Consider the following 19,800-nt stretch of genomic DNA (forward strand, 5'->3'; position numbering starts at 1 on the left):
AGACTAATTTATAATTTTAAATTAATACCCGCGACAAATCCCGTATTATAGAATCTTACTTGAAATTCTCTCGAATATTATTTTATTTCATTCACAAGACGAAATGAAATCAGGGCTCGAACCAGTAAAAGTATTTTGTTCTTTGACAATTTTCAAAAAAAATTAATTTCCATATTCAATTATTTCAATTATTTCAATTTACGGACTTGAAGCAAATTTACGGAGCTTTACGGGATTTACGGACCTAGTTCGAGCCCTGAATAAAATTCTTGATTCAAAGAAATTGTATTTAAAGGAATAAATAGAAGTGTTCCTTTTAGAGTCTAAAAAATTAACAAAGAAAATACAATAATTCGTTTCGTTTTCTTTAAAAATATCGTGAAATTGAAAAAATTGCCGTAGGAAAAAATTGATAATATCTCTCTTGGGGAAATTTATTCCCTGGGGAAAATTTTTGCTGTTTAGAAACAAAAATATTTTTCGTTAGAAAAAGGAAAGAGCGTGTTATATAAAGTAGAAAGGATTTGAAGAAAAATATTCTCAGAAAAGGTGAAAGAAAAAGAAAGAAACATCTTGGGGAGAAAAAGTTGGATTTAAGGAAAATTATTTTGATAGAACAAGAGAGAGAGAGAAAGAATGAGATTAAAAAAAATAGTAAAAGAGAGAGAAAGAGAGAGAAAAGCAAGCAGGAGACAATATAAAGTTTCGTGTCTTAGTTTCCTGATTCAATTATTCACTTTAAAGCTTCCATCCTCTTTTTGGTTGTTACTTGAAGGAAACTAACATTTTCGTATAAAGAGAGAGTGTATAGAGGCCTTTAGTGGAGGAATTACGGACGACGAAACAGCCCTCTTTCTCCTCCTGTTTCAGCAGAGACTCAGCCCGCTGCCGCGACATATCGCCAACGTACCACCTGCAATGACAAAGAGAATTTTTTAGAAACGTGTCACAAGTACCTCGTTGTAAATTAACAAGCGTGCTATTTTACAAAAGACTCTCCTATTCTGCTAGTATTATGAAAACGCTTAGCGAAACATCCACAAAACTATACATATAACGAGAATCGAGCAAACAATATGTTTTCTTCATTTTTCTTTTTTACTTCATTCCATTTTTCCGTTTCGATTACTAAAATTATTCACTCGACGAGTTTTGTTTTTTTTCTCTCTCACTCTCTCACTCTCTTCGGTGTAAAGTTTAATTAGCAACGGCGCATAAATTTCGCTAGAAAATTAATTTTTATCTTCTTGACATTCGTGTGTTGTAAATTTTACTTTCTCGGAAATGTTTTTCTGCTCTTTATTATTAATAATAATAATAAATTCATTTTATTTTGTCTTATGATGTAAATAAATATTTTATTTCAATTAAAATCCAAATTATTCTTCGTAGGGTTTCGATTGTTTTCAATTCAATTTTAATACAATTTCACGAAAGGAATTCAATTATTTTAAAACAATTTTAATAAAATTTCAGACAAGAATTAAATTATTTTTAAACTATTTTAATAAAATAATTCGTTAAAATTTAACTATTTCAATAAATTATAAGACTCTAAATAGGAATTCAATTCCTTTCAGAAATTTTGATAAAATTCTTATCAGGAATTAAATTATTTTTAAAAATTTTGATATCATTCTCAACAATTCAATTATTTTCAAAAATAATATAATTCTTAGCAGGATTTCAATTATTTATAATTCAATTTTAATAAAAATTCATAAAAGAATACTTTTAAAAAAATTTTAATAAAATTAATCGCAAAAATTCAATTATTTTCGAGAATTTTTTTAAAATTCTTTATAAAAAGTTATAAAGTTATAATATTTTCTTATTTTTTTTAATTTCTTAATTTTAATTTATTTATTATATATTATTTTAATTTTATTACTATTTATTTAGTATTTTTATTTATTTTTGATAATTGATTTCCAAATTGAAATAAATTTTTGATTATTTGCATTTGAAAATGTTTCACTGCCTAAATTAATTACACAACGGTTTTGCGAAAATTTTCCGTAAATAAATTTTTAATTAAGTTTACGTTTAATAATTCAATTATAAATTAATATCGATAGCAACAAGAATTTAATTTCTCAAAAAGAAGAAAACGAACCTCAACCAAAAATTATATTGAAAATTCAAATTTTAATTAATATGAAACTATACTGTAAGTTTTATATATCGAAAAACGGAAAAACGTTTTCAGATTTTTTTTCTTATTTTTATCAGTAGAAAAATAGAAAATAATTTAAATAAAATAGAATAGAAAATAATTTATTTGAAGTAGAATAGAAAATAATTATAAATAAAATAGAGTAGAAAATAATTTAATTAAAGTAGAATGGAAAATAATTTAAATAAAATAGAGTAGAAAATGATTTAATCAAAATAGTATAGAAAATAATTGAATTAAAATAGAGTAGAAAATAATTAATATGATTTAATAATTGAAATAATAATGTAAAGAAACTAGAATAATAGAAATAAATTTTTTAGTTTAAACATTAAAAAAAGTGGAGGCAATGAGATATGCAGATTTTTATTGACGAAAATAGCAATATCATTCTCAAAGGAAAAGGTTTCTCTGGTAATGATGTAATTTTAATTCACTAAAGGCAAAGGCACACTAAGTAATTTGCACGAAAAGAACATTTCGGTGAAATAAGTCGCCTCACTTATTGTGCAATGATGCGAAAAGCGACTATCCCTTTGCACGGCTTAGCATTATGAGATTGCTAATTTTCTCATTTTCCTTTTTTCTCATTCTCATTCTCATTTCATTCTCTCATCTCATTTTTCTTTCTTGCTCGATTTCGTCTCCATTATTTAAATATCCACACGAACTTCTTTTATTTCTTCTTATTCTTCTTTTTATTGCAAAATTCCATTTTTTTTATATATAGAAACAAAAGTGCGCAACAAACTTTACGAGTTATTTAATTATTAGTCGGAGAGGGAAGAAAACTTTTGTCTATATCAACTTTATTATTAAAGAATGAGAAATTTGTATTTTTTTCTCTTCTGCGCTCTTTTTTTCTCTATTTTCTTTTTCTACTTACTCGTATTTTTGCAGACCCAGAAGTTCCTTTTCCTTCACGTAATTGCTTGGTATATATCCAATGGAACTGAAAGAAGAAAGAAAAGAAAAAAAGAATTGAGAACGTTTCTACTTTTAGTTTTTTCTGGTTTAGATCCAATACAATAAGCATTTTCTTGAAGGAAAATTAGCTTTTTATTCTCCGCGAACAGTATATGGGAGGGAAAAAAAGAGAAAAACAGAGTAAAATCCGCTTCACGTCTATCTTTTGTTTTATTAAGAAAAAGAGAGTCACTTTTGTTTGTATAAATAATTTGCAACAGAAAATTAGTTTTCTAAAGTAGATTAGCATTTTATGAATTTTATTTCCATCAACTGTCATTTCAATTTCACTTGTTTCACTTGAAAGTCAATAATTTTTCAAATGGAAATTTTCCATTTTCTGGAAATTAAAAATTTCGATTTCAAGTGAATTTAAAATTTAAACAGATGAGGAATTAATTATTAATTTGTCATGATCTACAATTTTTTAACGTTTTTCATAAATTATTGTTTGTAATCAAAATTAAATACTTTTTGATAGACACAAAAATTAAATTTCAATTGTTAGAAATTAATTCAAATTCAGAACTTTAGGAAAAAAAATTGTTTTCAAAAAACGATTGATTATCGAAATATATTTTAATCGTTTTACATCGTTCAGAACTAATTTTCCTCTAAAAAGAAAAAATTGCTTTCAATCGAATTAATTTTGGGGAAAAAATTGAATTGCTCACCCATTTTCGTCTTTGACTTTCCACCAATGCTCCTGGGAGTCATCGAGAACCTCGTACTCTTTACCCTGAAATGAAGTAAACGAGAAATGAAAATTATGAGAATTTTATTTGAAGAGATTTTTTTTTTTTGAATGAAAAAAAAAGAATTGAGTGCTCGATTGCTCCGAACTATTTTTCACTTTCTAGTAAAATTAAAAAGAGATTGGAGCAGTGGATGCAGTCTAGTGTGTTCAAAAATACTTTCCGAATGGTTGTTCAACAATTTGTAATTAATTGAATGTAATTAGTCAGTAGTTAGTTACCTTTACGAGAGACAAATCGCCGCCCTCGATGGCTCGGAATGGATAAAGTGCCACCACAACTTTTGTTCTCAGCATCAATTTCTCCTGGAAGACACACAGTCAGATTAGTAACTTCTGCAAAAATCGAAACACTGATCAATAAATAAAAAAATAGCATTAACAGATTTTTATATTTAATTTCTTTTTTCAATTAAAAAATAACTCTTTCAAAAGGCTTTCGAATTAAAATTCAAACCATTTCAATAAAAAATATTTTTTAATTTTACAATTTCAATATTTTTTTTTTCAACAAATCACTGAAATTTATTTTTATGATTTGTTTTGAAAAAAAATGTATCAAATTTTTAAAACAAGTATTATCAATGGAATAAAATTCAGTAGAGGAAATTTTTTTTATCAAAATTAAAAAAGTAAACCATTTTTATCATTTTTGATTGAATGCAAAAAAACGTACTTTATATTTTTATTAAAACTGTCAAATAAAAAAATATAAAAATACCACAGATTGAAGTTAAATTCAATAGAGCAGGAAATTTTTGAAAAGAAATCTTTCTTGTTTTTGACAATATAATAGAAAAAAGCGAAAATACACGAAATTGAAAATATAGAAATAGAATAAATGCGGAATGAAAATTGAACAATATAGAAAAAGAAATGAAAAAAACAAATACAGAAAATAGCAAAAACGAAGATGAAAGTAAAAATACGAATCAAATCGAAAATAAACTGAAATTAAAAGTATAGAATTTAGAAAATAAAAAAGAGGATAAAAATTTAAAAAGGATAAAAATAAAGAAAAGATGAAGAAAAAAATAAGAGAAAAAAAAAGAAAAAAACAAAAGAAAAAAAAATAGAAGAAAAGAAATAAAAATGGAAAAATATAACTATAAATAGAAAATGTAGTAAAATAAATAAAAGATAAAATTGAGAAAATAAATAGTGAAGAAAAACTGAAGTAAAAATAAAAATAAAAAAGCAAATGTGGAAAAAGGAAAAAAGTCTATTCTCATTTTTTTTCTTTAATCGAGAAATTTTTTTTTCCATGAGGTTCCACGAGGACTTTCAACTCAGCGAAAAGTATTTTCAAACGTTGATCCCATAAAGGATCCCAGAGAATTATTTCTTTTCATTTAAAGTTAAGCTGATTAAAAAGTGATTTTAATCATTATCGACTTTTTCCGACTGACTGAGTTTATTTTCAGAGAATAGAATTTTTTCTCTAGTTTCAAAGTGCATATGACGATAAATTCTAAAATGTATATTATTTCTTGTCAAAAATAATTTTTTCCTCAATTTCGAATTTTTATTGCTTAAAAATAGATATTAATTTTCAATCATTTGACATTTTCCACGAATTCCACGAAACATATTTAATTATAAAATTATAGACTTTTGAAAACTAATGATAATATTCGAACTAATTAAATTTTTAATTGGTATAAATTTAAATATAAATTTAAATTCAATGTTCAATTTAGTTATAAAATTTTCATTCACAATTTATAGTAGAGAAAAAAAAAGTTGGAAATGAATTTGTAATGATGATGATAATAAAAATTTTTTATAATATATATAAATTTGTACAGGTATTGTAGGGAAAATGAGATTGCGCGTGTATGAAACAAAATCAAGAAGAGCAATAAAAAGACAGTCGTAAATTATAATTTATTGTCACGACTTTTTAATTTAAAAATGTCGAGAAACGAATATAAAATGTCAAAAGCACAATAATTCACTCGTCAAAAAATAAGGCGACGCATAGACCTCAAAGTTCCCAAGCTAATTATGCAACTCGCTTTGCCAATCGTATATACATATATATTGTATATAAAATCCATTCAAGTCCGCGCATGAAACTTTTATAATAATCTCAAATAAGTATTCAAAGTTTATTCTATTTTGTGGCGATCGTAAATCCACTTTGACTCTTACGATCATCATTATTCTATTTTTTTCCTTTATTTCTATTTTCTTTCATTTTTTTCGTATTTTTTTATTTGTATTCTTTTTTTATTTCTTCTTCTTTTTTTTTATTATTATTATTGTATCTCTCTGGTTTAATTTTGATTTATTATTTCATTTTATTCATTGAATTTTCTGAAATATTTTATTTATTTTGTTTTCAAATATAAAATTAGTTTTGTAATGATAATCGTAATAATTACGAATCTATTTTTTTTTGTTGCATAAATTTTTTCGACCACGGAAAAACGAAATAAACAACTAAAAGTTATTTTATTTGTTTTCTTTTCGTGAATTCTGTTTTTAGGCGCACTGAAAGTTTATTCAAATAATCGATCAAATTGATTAAAAAAATTATTTTCAAATATTTGTTTCAAATGAAAAAAAATCTCTTATTTTTCTAGCGGATTTTTTCGTATATTGACTCTCGCGTCAAATACTTCTGGCAAAATAATTTTTAAGTCAAGTAAATAAAAAAAAATAAAAATGTAGATAAAAATGAATATTTGGAAAGAAAAAAATATAATAAATAATAAGAAAATAATAAATAATATGAAAAATAAATTAAAAAACTATAATTTATTCTTTTGCTTTGAAATATGCTTTGTAAATAAATACTGGTTAGTAAGTATAAGAGTCGCAAGTAATCGATTATTTGAAGTGAAAAGAAAAGCAATTTTCCCTGATATGAATGCGTTTAAAATTTGATCCTTGACAAGAAGTTTATTTCTGTTTTTTTTTCTTTTGAGTATTTCGTCTTTTTCCCCTCTTTAATCTATGAAGCTATAACGGTGGCTGCTGGGAGCTTGTATGAAGTTGAAAAAGAGAAAAGTTTTGATGTTGATGTACCTTGGCTTTTGATGAAGGTGTACCTGGTGCACCGCCTGGCATTATTGGAGTTGAAGGTGTTGCTGAAACAAAAGCAGACAATTTTCATGCAAATTGTGTCATCGTATTATCATATTATCGTTTATTCTACATCTCAAGGACTAGTCGGGACAAATATTTTCCTTTACTACTACTTTGACTCTCTTTCTCTCTCTCTCTCAAACTATCTCGAAATTTCCATGGATTAACCAGTTTAGTTAAAGACAATCTTCAATCTCATTTTATGTAATCGTTTACAGCTTCCAACTAAATTCACAAGTTTTCTCTATGAGAGAGTTGAAATTTCATTTTCAAATGAAATTTTCCTAAACCAGTAGTAGCTTATATTAATCCGCTCTCTCTCTCTCTCTCTGTCTCTCGGCTTTTGGTCTTCAAATTTCAGCAGATTTCGAGAATTCAAAATCTCGTTTGGCTTTAATTTCAGTTTAATCTTTTCACAATTTATACCAATATACGAATCGATTTTAAATTTTATTTAAATTTCGATAAAGGAATTTACTAAATTCATTGAAAACAAATTACAATTCACAAATAATGAAATTCTTCGTTGAAATTAAAATATTTACAAACTCCACAATTTTCATAAAATTTCTCAAAAAATTCAATTATTTAGAAAAATTTTTATAAAATTCGTTGCAATAATTTAATTATTTTTATAAATAATACAATTTCTCAAAAGAATTCAATTATTTAAAAAAAAAATGTAATAATAAAATTTGTTGCAAAAATTCAATTATTTTCCTAAATAATAAAATTCTTCACACGATTTCAATTATTTAAAAGAAATGTAGTAAAAATTCGTTGCAAGAATTCAATTCTTCTCAGGATTTCAATTTAAAAAAAAATTTAATAAAATTCGTAGCAATAATTCAATTATTTTTATAAATAATAAAATTCTTCACAGAATTTCGATTATTTAAAAAAATGTACCTAATAAAATGTTTGTTTCTAGAATTCAATTATTTTCCTAAATAATCAAATTCTTTACAGGATTTCAGTTATTTTCAAGACAATTTTAAGTAAATTCTTCGAAAAATGTAATTAATTTCAAAATTTTTATTAAAATTCTTTGAAAGAAATAAATTAACAATTATCAATTATTTTTAATAATTTTTGAAAAAGTTCTCTGACAATTTTCAAATTCATTTGTTTACATTATTCAATTTTACGAATTTCAATTATTCGTAAATTATTCAATTAAATTTTTAGAAAATAAAAACTTGATTTTTTACTTTGTGTTACAATTAAAATTTTTCATAAACAATTTTTTCTCGGAATAATAATTGATTTTTTTTTTGTGGTAAAAATAATATTGTTTGACAAAATAAAGAAATTCTCGTACCAAAATCGATTGAAAACTTTATTTGGATTCAGAAAAAATTTACTGAATGAATTTTTTGAAGACAAAAAATAAAAATCATTTGGTTTTTCAAATAATGATTTAAAAAATTTTGTTCCGAAAACAAAAGGTTTTCTTATTTCTAAAATTTTACCTCAATTTCCAATGCTTTTAAACTTTGCTCACATCTTCTCGAGAATATGTAAAAATCTAAAAGGAAAATTCACTAAAATCACAAAAGGAATTTTTTTCAAACCGCACAAAGAACTTTTTTTAAACAAATAATGTTGTTAAATTAATTTAAAGAAAAATAAGTTTTTAACAATTTTAATAAGAGAAAAAATAAATGGGCGATCCAAAAATTTTAAAAAATAGAAAAAAAGAAAATAAAATTTAGGGGGAAACAAAATGAAAGTGACTAAATTTTTTTTTTTTTGGGAGGAAAAACGAAAAGATTAAAAAGAACAACGAACGAGCGTGTCCTCCGCGAAACGACCCGAGATAAACTGGATTAAAATACTAGACCAAGTGTGTGGCTCTGAAGGAGTCGAGGAACGATGATGAAAATAATAATAATAAAAAAAAGTCGAAAACTGTGGATGGAAAAAAAAATTAACTATATATATAGAAAAAGGACGAAACACGTGTAAAGGGCGCGTGCGTACGCGCATAGACGTTGGGACATTTTAGAGATTTAAGAGAGAGATTCTGCTGGAAACTGGCTCTGGAGAGAGTGAGAGAGAGAGAGGGGATCGAGGTTGCATTGATTTTGTCTAGACAGGGTGGAGACGAGGAATATTCTCTTCCTCAACATTGATAAGAGAACCCTTCGCATGGCCTCAAATAAGCCTACAGATTTCACTGCTCTTCCTCGAGGGCTTCGTCACCATTTATCACTCATCTCAAAAAAAAGTGGAAGCAAAGAAAAAAATTATGATGACAGCACCGTGTTTAATAGAGCCCTCCACCTCTCTCTTTCTCTCTCTCTACTTTATAATTCAAACAATGATGATCGATTATTACTTCAATGATGAGTCATTGAGTAGTCAATTTAACAGTAGGAACGAATTTATTCTGGAATATTTAATATTCTACTTATAACAAAAAGCGAAATTTTTTTCTTTCGAAAAAGTCACTCACACTGAATTTTATTTACAATGAAAACAAATTTAATCGATTTAAATTTTAGGGTCTGGGGGATAAAGTCAAAATAGTACTTTAAATTTGCATAAAATTTAAAAAAAAAAAATTAAATTATTTACAAAAAATTTCAATAAAAAATCCTTCATAAGAATTCAATTATTTTTACAAGTAATAAAATTCTTCACAGGATTTCAATTATTTAAAAGAAATATAGTAAAAATTCGTTGTGTAAGAATTCAATTATTTTCATAAATAATAAAATTTTTCATAGGATTTCAATTATTTTTAATACAATTTAAAATAAATCCCTCAAAAACCAGGAATTATTTTCAGAAATTTTTTGCAAGAATTCAATTACATTTCACAAATAATGAAATTCTTCGCTGAAATTGTAAAATATTTTCAAAATCTACTATTTTAATAAAATTTCTCAAAAAATTCAATTATTTAGAAAAAATTTTATAAAATTCGTTGCAATAATTTAATTATTTTCATAAATAATAAAAATAATAAATAATACAATTTCTCAAAAGAATTCGATTATTTAAAAAAAATGGAATAAAATTCGTTGCAAGAATTCAATTATCTTTCTAAATAATCAAATTCTGCACAGGATTTCAATTATTTTTTAATATAATTTTAAGTAAATTATTCTTCGAAAAATTTAATTATTTTCAAAAATTTCATTAAAATTCTTCGAAAGAAATAAACGCACAATTATCAATTATTTTTAATAATTTTTGCAAAAGTTCCTAGAGAATTTTCAAATCGATTTGTTTACAATTTAATTTTACGTAAAATTTTGATTATTCGGAAATTCTTCAATTAAATATTTAGAAATTAAAAACTTGAAATAATTTAAAAAAAAATTCACTAAACTTTTTCAAAATTCAAGTATTTATAAAAATGCATGCTAAAGCTTTTAATATTCAATTATTATGTAAAATTTTTACTGAAATTAATTTTTAAGACAGTTTTTATTAGAAAATTCTCCGAGAATTCAACTATTTTAATACAAAAATGAGAAAATTATAGAATAAATGAATGTTTCTTAAAATTCAATTCCCATAAAGAATTTTATCAACACATTTTTAAATAATTGATTTCTTTCGACGAATTTTAATAAAATTTTCAAGAATTTTTCAATTTTTCAAACATTTTTTGTGGAATTTGGTTAAAATTTTATTAAAAATAATTGAAATTCTATGATGAGTTTTATTAATCCTGAAAATAATTGAATCTCTTTAAAAAAATTGTATTATTTATGAAAATAATTGAATTATTGCGAAGAAATTTATAAAAAAAAATTTGTAAATAGTTGAATTCCTGTGAAATTGTTATTATTTATGAAACAAATTTAATGTTTGCTTAGAATATTTTTATAACAAATTTTCAAAAAAAATTGGATTTTGGAGAAGAATTTTATTATTTTTAAAGATAATTGAAATTTTGTCGAGAATTTAAAGAAATTTTTGAAAATACCTAATTGAATTTCTGCAAACATTTGTAACTTCTTTAAACTTCAATTTTTTAGTGTTATTAACTAAAATTCTTCTATAAATCCAGGATTTTTAATAATATTAATTAACATTATATATTATTACAAAATTAAATAAAATTAATTTCAGAAGAATTGGATTATTAAAATATAATTCAAAAATCTAAATTCTTTCCATTTTTTTTTTATTAAATTCATTAAAAAATTAAAAATTGAAATTTTCTAAAATTTTAAATTAAAACTAATAATAACTTTACTGATACATTATATTTTAAAATTTAGCGTGGTAATAACAAAAAGATGTTATTCATATTCTCATCACATGTGAAGATATTTTTAGGTAAAGTTATTATTATTATTTTATTTATTATAAAGTTTGTCGAAAATAGAGAACAATTTGAAATGAAACGGAGAAGAAGAGGAGAAGGGAAGGGGGGGGGGGGTAATGAATAGAAATTCGAAAAAGAGGAATCGGCATTCAATAGGATATAACTACACACGGGAGTAACAATATCTCGGAGTTGTAATTAATAGCAAATAGCAGCTTGTTTGGAATTTAATTAACAATGAGTTACTTTTAAAGTTTTCCCTTAGTTGGTTTTAATTAGCTTCCACTAATTGAAATCGTAACTCGAGATTTTATTTCACCCATCGTCAATTGTTGCCTCTCGTTAAAATCTACTTCTCTTAATTCCAAATCTCTCTCCCATCTAATGAAGTGTTAACTTTGTTATTATCTTTTTCACATATCATAATTTCTCATTACATTACGTTTATTATTCGCACATGTGTCATCAAATTATCAATCAAACTCTATTCACAAATCATTCAAATTTTATTCCTCAACCATTTTTTCTTCTTCAAAAATAAATCTGAATTAATCCTTTTTTTCTAAGAAGTCAAAAAAAGTCAAAAAATATTAATATTATTAATTATTATTAGGATCAATATTATTAATAATAATAAAAATGTAGTAAAACTATTTTTATTTTGCAATTTTCGCTCTCTTAATTATTAGTTGTCTTTCTTTCGAGAATAATTTAATTTCTTTTGTTCCCCCTCCGAAACAAAAAATAAAAATGGAAACGATTGAATTTCAAATTGACAATAATTAAAATTTACATAAAGTCGATTGTTTTTATATATAAATAAGAAAGAAGTACAAAAGAATAAAGAGAAAAAATTGAACCTTGATTTTTATAAACATGGACTGTCGATAAAATTAATTCCAATACGTATATAAAAATTGTAATTGTCCACCTTCGAAGAAACGTGCACACGCATGACCGATGATTATTTATCGCTTACATAGAATTTCCAAACAATTGTTTACTTCATTTTCACCATGGCCCACTTATTTCTTTTTCATCTTGAAAAAACGCCAAAAAATCTAACGTAATGTCAATTTTTATAATTTGAATAATATTTTTCATTTTATAATTTTTAAATCGTGGAAAAAATATTTTTTCCTTTAATTTCAACATCTCTTCATCGATTTCTTTTAAATTGAAAGAAAAATTTTTATATTCTTTCCTAATCGAACTTATAATGGATGCTTATTCGCTTAGTGTACCTATATAATTTATTATTACTAAATAAATAAATGTAATTCATAGAAGTTTTTTTGCAACTATTTCTCTAATTATTGTAAAATTATTCGAAAAAATGAATAACTTCATTTTTAAGTAATATTTAATCATTATTATTTTTCCTTAGGAATTAAAATTGTTTAAAAGATTCAAATTCCAACTTTTTAGAAATTCAATAACAATAACAATAACATCTTCATGTTTTATAGTACTTTAAAATTCCATGAAATTTTTTGATAAAAAATTAAATTATTTACAAAATTTTTAAAAAATCCTTTGCAAAAATTAAATTATTTTTATAAATAGTAAAATTCTTTGCAAAAACATTCAATTATTTTTAATACAATTTTAATAAAACTTCATGAAAGAATTCATTTTTAAATCAATTTTTATTAAAAAATTCTATGAGAATTCAATTATTTAAATAGAAAAAAAAAAAATTATTAAATAATTTGAAATCTTTCGAAGAATTTTAATAAAATTTTAAAGAAAAATTTTGTTGACAAAAACAATAAAAGTTTTCTAAAAAAAAATCCAAATACGAATTTAAAACCTTATTTTTGGGGATGATAATAAAAAACAATTCTAAGTGAATAGAAAAAAAATAATTCAAAAGTATAAGAGATTTTTTTTTTATTTTTCCTAAATATTGAAAGAAAACTTCACTATTGGATAGAAGTAAACAAAGTTGTGTGTTAGTCGTTATTTGTCAGGTCGTTTAAGAAAATTTTCCCAGTAGAAGGCCCGTGGCAGTGAAGTTTTTTCAGCAAACTCAGCCAATTTTTTTTTCTCAACCTAAAAAGCTTGACGAGCTTATCGGAAAAAAAGACGAGGTGCCACTTTGAAGTGACGCCTGGAGCTTCAAAGAGGTCAAAGACGATCCTCTCTCACACTCTCTCTCATATATGCATCAAAACCTGGCTCACTACACTGACCTCGATTTCCTGGACTTCATTTAACTTTTTAACTGGCCGCGCGTCTCGCCCTTATGCCAAGCGTAAAACAAAAGCGTTGAAACGATAAAAAAAAAGAAAAAAAATGCCGAAAAAAATAAGCTTGTAACCATCAAAATGATTTCGCTCTAGAAATCGCTAAAAGGCTTTTCTATTCGTTCGTGGATGACTGACGGGGGACAAAAAAAGAGACGTTCCAATCGTCACTGATTCAACGATTCGGATATATATATTTATTCTCCTCAGGAATATTTTCAAAAGCACGAAAGGAAAATAAAAAAAAAATATATCGCCTCTCCATTTTTCAATCGAGTCATAAAAAAATATGTTCTATAAAAAGGAGAAAAAATTTCCTCAAATTCCCTCAAAGGGTCAAATTTATAGAAAAAAAATTTCCCACAGGGAACATTTTCAAAAGGAAAAAATTGTTGATGAAAAACATTTTAAGAAGCAAATTTTAGATTTTTTTTTGTCAATTTGACGAAAATTCTCCCAAAGGAAAAATTTTTCAAAAAAGTTTTCCTAAAAGTAGAAGAATTTTCCCGTTGAGAAATTTCCAAAAAGAACAAATTTTCTTAAAGAAGTTCTTTCTAAAAGAAGAAACATTTTCCTAGGGAAATTTCTAAAAAAGAAATAATTTTCTCAGAGAAATTTTCCTAAAAGGGAAAAGTTTCCTAGAAAAATTTGCCCAAAGGGAGAAAAATGTTTCAAAAATAAGAAAGTTCTCTCTAAAGAAACTGTTTCTCAAAAAAAAAAAGTTAAAGAAAAAAAATTTTCCCAGAGAAATTTCGCCAAGAGGAGAAAAAGTTCTCCAGAGAGAAATTTCCCATAAGGAAAAAGTTTCCCTGAGAAATTTTTCCAAAAATAGAAAAATTTTCCCAAAAGGAGAAAAATGTTTCAAACATAAAAAAGTTTCCTCTAAAATAAATTGTTTCTCAAAAAAAAAGAAAAATTGAAAAATCAATTATTTTTCTCAAAGACGTAATTTTCTCTCTCTCCATTATTTTTGTCGAATTGAGTGGCAGGGAATTTCGCGTCTGATGTGTGCATATAAAGAAAGGGGAAAAAATTGAAAAAGTCCAAAAGGAGTAGGTATAAATATCTGAGAGTGTGAGGAGGAGAATCCAGTGAAGATACTCTCTCTCTATTCAGGTTAAACGAGAAACACTTTTCGTAACTTCGCTTTTTGAACGGCACGACAATAAATGCACTTTAGAGTGCCGCTAGAGTTTTATCGCAGTAGCAATGTTGTGAAGTTGACCAGCCGCCGTGAAAAGCTCCGGGAAAAGCTCCTTTCAATTCTTCTCACTTTAGTTCTACTTTTCCTCCTTCTTTCAAATTCTCATAACTTCCACTCCATCTTATATAGATGCATATAAAAAAAAATTATAGAACAATCGTATATTATATAAAATTGTCTTGTCTCACATTTCTTCAACAGTTTTCAAAAAAAAAAAAAAAAATTGAAACAGTATTGAAATAAAATATTTTTTTTGGTGCAGAAAAAAATGGTTGGGGAAAATAAATTTTGTAAAGAAAATAATTAAATTATTTCGAACAATAGATATTATTGAAGGTTTTGACAATAATTTAATTCTATCAACAAATTTCTTCAATTTAATGAATACAATAATCGATTCTATTAATAATTTTGTAATTAATATAATAATTTTACTATTAAAATTTTATTACAGTTTTTGTAAATAATTAAATTCTTTTGATGAATATCTTTAATTTTTTTTTTAATTTTAGAAAATTTCAATAAAATTCTCTTGATATTAAATTATTTTTAAAAGAATTTAAAGTAAATTTTATTATTTCAAAAATTTTCAATACAATTTTTTTAAGCTTCAATTTTTTTTAAATAGAGTTTTTGAATTATTTTAATTGAAAATTTGGAAACTAATTGGATTCTTTCGAAAAATTGTATTGAAAATTAAAAATAAATTGAATTGTTTCGGATTTATAAAAAATATTTTTAAAATAATTGAATTTTTCGAAAAATATTATTAAAAATTAATAAAAAAAATTGAATTCTTCCATGAAATTTGATTAAAATTGTTTTAATAATTGAATGTTTGCGAAGAATTTTACTATTTATAAAAATAATTGAAAACTTTTTTAACTAATTACGAAACAAATTCAGATTTAAAAAGAGTCTAATATTAATTTAATAATAATTAATAATTCTATTATCTATTAATAATTATTTCTATTTTTTGTAATTAAACTTTAATAAAATAATTTAATTTTTATTTAAATTTATTAATATTTTCAAAAATAGAAGGAAATTAATTTTAATTTTAATATATTATTTCAATCGTATATAATAATTGATATTAGTATTTATTACTGATAAAAAAATATTTAAAGTTTCATTAAAAAAAAAGATATGTTATTAATTGAATATAAATATTCATTATGAGGATGGGGCAAAAAATGGGAGAAGTTGCGAAAAAGCGTTTTCAATTAATGACCCGTTGAAAAGTAGCGATCAATTGTAAATTCTAATCTTTTCATCGATCATTGTAATTAAGCTTTGCTCATGAGAAATAATGATTGGCCAATCAACAAAAAGAATTTCCTAATCGAATTCAACACTGGAGATGTTTGACATTTCAACACACACCACACACACTTTTCTTATTATCCCACGTGAATAATAATATAATGTTTATATTATAATCATCATCATCCGCATATACAGGATAATTGACAAAAAAAAAAAATAATTGACAAAAATTTATACCCATATATTTCACGTTGACAAGAAAATGAAAAAAAAAGATTTCATTGTTATAAAATTTTAATGTAACTTTTCATTATCATTTCCCTTTATAATATCACGAAAAAGAAACTCGAGAGGAGATGGATAAAAAGTTTGTGTGTATAAGAGAGAGGGAGATGGAGAGAAATACTCACATTTGAATAAATCTCGTTCAAGGAAAAGAATCTCAATAAAAACTGGAGTGTATAAAAGAGAGTTTCCATAACCTTTACTGTTTTTTTCAATTTATTATACTGTTTATAGAAGTAATTTAGATGAAGAAATTCATATCACATTTAAATATAGAAATTATACAATGTTACATGTATTTATAAATATAAAAATGTTGGATCTAAAAAAAAAATTGAACGCAATTTAAAAATTTTGAAATTCAAAATTAAACCCAATATTAAAAATTCATTAGAAATTTATAAATTAAAATGAACCGATAAATGCGCGTGTTATAATAAAATTTGAAAAACAAAATTGTCAAATTCGTTACGGAATTGGGAAATTTAAAGAAAAACACGATAAAAATTTCAATAATATAGAGATATAAATTTCAATGAAATAATCTCTTGAATTTTGAATTAATATTTGAAAGGTAACTAATTGAGGTAGTAAAAATCTTGGATGTCTTTTTCAGAGTATAAATTAATAAATTATCAGTAATTAGAACAAATTTAATTTTTATAGTATATTTATAAAAAAAAATTTATAAAGTAAACAATTTCAAATATACGTCTAATTTAAATTTACATTTTTAAATTTTCATTTTAAAGATTTTTCGGTAACATTCTTGGAAATTCAATTATTTTGAAAAACTGCAAAAAATTCTTTAGAAATTAGATTATTTTTAATTCAATTATTTCAAAAATTTGCAATTGAATTCTCTTGATATTCAATTATTTTTAATAGAATTTTGGAAAATTTCAATAAAATTCTCTTGATATTCAATTATTTTTAATAGAAATTTTGGAAAATTTCTAAATATTCAATTATTTTTAAAAGAATTTTGGGTAAATTTCAATTATTTCAAAAATTTTCAATATAATTCATTAAAACTTCAATTATTTTAAATTTGAAATATAATTTTAAGAAAATTTCAATTATTTCAAAAAATTACAATCACCCTAAAATTCTTCAGACATACAATTATTTTAAATAGGTCATAATAGTACATTTCAATTAATTGTTTATAACATTTCAATTCCCTTTAAAAAACAGAGCAGAAATATTTAAAAATCTTAATTATTTAAAATATAAACAAATAAAATTATTTATAACTTCAATTTTTAAACAAAATTTCATATTGAAATCTTTTCAAAAATTAACAGACTTATAAACATTTTGATTACAACAATTTTGATAAGCGACTGACTTTTTGCTTTTAATTTTTTAAATTAGTAAATTTTACTTATAAATACTACTCTCTAAATCTGAATATGTGAAATTTCACTTATTGTACGTTATAAGTCGTCCTCTCGATCAATAAGTGCATATACACTTATAAATAAGTGAATTTTTCACTTATTCTGAGTGAAATTTCACTTATTATAAGTGTATATGCACTTATTGATCGAGAAGACGACTTATAACGTACAAATATGTGAATTTTCACATATTCAGATTTAGAGAGTAATTTCTACTAATTTATTAGTAAAATTTACTTTTTGCTTTTGAATTAGTAAAATTTATCAGTAAATTTTGTTTTAATTGGAAAAATCAGCATACTAATTCAAATTAGTAAATATTTTTACTAATAAATAGCAATTTCTTCTATAATTTATTAGTAGAATTTACTAATTAATAAAAAATAATTGAATTGAAAATGACAAATAAAAATAATTAATTATTTTCTAATAAGAAATAAATTTTTCTGTACTTCTAATTCTCTAAATTTTAATTAGTAAAAATCGTTTACTAATTTGAATTAGTGACTGACTTCTTGATTTTAAGCAAAAACTAATTAATTTTACCAATTCAAAAGCAAGAAGTAAAATTAGTAAAATTTCTAAGTTTTTTACTAACATTTCAGTATACGAAACATTGGAAAATAACTGACTATTGGCTTATACACTGGGAAAAAATTTATTTGAATCAAATTAAATTGACTTTTATTTGATTCAAGTAAATATTTAATTGATAATAGTCAATTAATCGGTTATTCGAATCAAATAAATTTTTTTGCAGTGTAGTTGAATATTTATTATATTACATATTTCAACAGTTTCCTTATAAAAAATACCTTACACCCAGAAATACTAAATCTGTTAATTAAATTTTAAGTACAATGATGAAAATACCTGAAAATAAAGGCGGAATGATCAAGTGTAAAATCCTTGGAGTTCGCATGTATAAATAAAAAGGAAACGGATAAAAAACTCTTTATTCCTTTTTCTCAAATGGAAACCTGAAGATCCATCCAAATTAGGAATTTCCTCTCCAGTAGGTCAGCAAACAAAAAGGATTCTCAAACCATCAAGATCCATATAGATGAAACCAAAAATTATGTTTACACTGCATCCCAATAGTGTCTTAAATTCTCGTTATCAAAATACACAAACTCACATTTTTCTCACTTTGCGATTTTATAAATAAATTGTTGCGAATGTTCTTTTCAAAGGCTCTTTCGTCGACCACGATTTATATTATATACAAGAACTACAGTTTCCTCGACTTTCTCATAGAGCGCCATTTACCAGAAAACTAGGCAACTCGAGTCTTAGAAACAGGATGCTCATCGAAGAGTGTGCAGCAAAAGAAGATATTTTAATCTTTTAAAGAGCAAAACAAGAAGAAGAAGAAGAAGAAGAAGAATTTAAGGACAGATGTAACGTACCTACATGCAAAAGGTTTGCTATTTTCTTCTGTAAATTTAGTCGACGTTGGTCTCAGAATAAGTAAATGCATGACTGGGCCCTCAACGGGCAAAATAACCGAGTGAGTGAGTGAGAGAGAGAGAGAGAGAGACGAGCAAGTGTGTCGCGCGCGATACGCAGGCTTTCACTGACTAAGGACCTGTAACTGTTATAAAAGGCGACTTTCGTGTGGCCTCGTGGTGGAAGAGAAGAGAATCGAGTCGCCAGTCACTCATTATTACGTCTGCATTGTACAATATTGTAAACTATAATTTTCTAGATTGTAGAAGCGAGAAAACTTCTTGGTTCATTATATTGTATTTCGGAAGCGAGTCATCATTCTCCCTTTTATAAACCATTCACCGCATCCTTTTTTATTTCTTTCCTTTTTTTCTATGATCCCCATTATACAACAATAATATAATTTTATTTATTTTTCCTGAGACTCTTTTTCATTCTTGGTAATGGATATGAGCGAGAAAAAGAAGAAATACAGAAGATACGCGGGAGATTGATTATTAGCTATTATTTCTTCTTCAATTGAAAAAAGATTTATTACATTCTTCGAATTTGACTTTCCCTCGTATAATGGACTTGTAATCACAATGCGAGAAATTTTGAAACTTCTTTTTTCTATAAATGACATTCATTTTTTGTTTGTAGTGATTGCTTGATGATGATG

At 24.4% G+C, this 19,800-nt stretch overlaps 1 protein-coding gene across 4 annotated transcripts in view; it reads right to left on the bottom strand.

Moving 5' to 3' along the window:
- Positions 1-19,800, bottom strand: part of LOC122511859 (tyrosine-protein kinase Btk29A) — a 58,441-nt gene that overhangs the window by 10,160 nt on the left and 28,481 nt on the right. Inside the window, exons 1-6 of one of the 4 annotated variants that reach the window (XM_043627381.1) lie at positions 18,564-19,244; positions 6,930-6,991; positions 4,119-4,202; positions 3,817-3,881; positions 3,063-3,128; positions 785-913 (exon numbers count right to left, since the gene is read on the bottom strand). In XM_043627381.1, coding sequence (XP_043483316.1) covers positions 785-913; positions 3,063-3,128; positions 3,817-3,881; positions 4,119-4,202; positions 6,930-6,991; positions 18,564-18,612 — 455 coding nt within the window. In that variant the 5' untranslated portion in view covers positions 18,613-19,244. Of the gene's footprint in view, positions 1-784; positions 914-3,062; positions 3,129-3,816; positions 3,882-4,118; positions 4,233-6,929; positions 6,992-8,461; positions 8,604-18,563; positions 19,245-19,800 lie in introns of those variants that run through there. The other 3 variants (XM_043627382.1, XM_043627380.1, XM_043627383.1) reach the window with 3 other exon arrangements.

The sequence above is a fragment of the Leptopilina heterotoma genome, unplaced genomic scaffold, assembly GCF_015476425.1.
Source record: "Leptopilina heterotoma isolate Lh14 unplaced genomic scaffold, ASM1547642v1 Lhet_90, whole genome shotgun sequence".
Taxonomy (NCBI): Eukaryota; Metazoa; Arthropoda; class Insecta; order Hymenoptera; family Figitidae; genus Leptopilina; species Leptopilina heterotoma.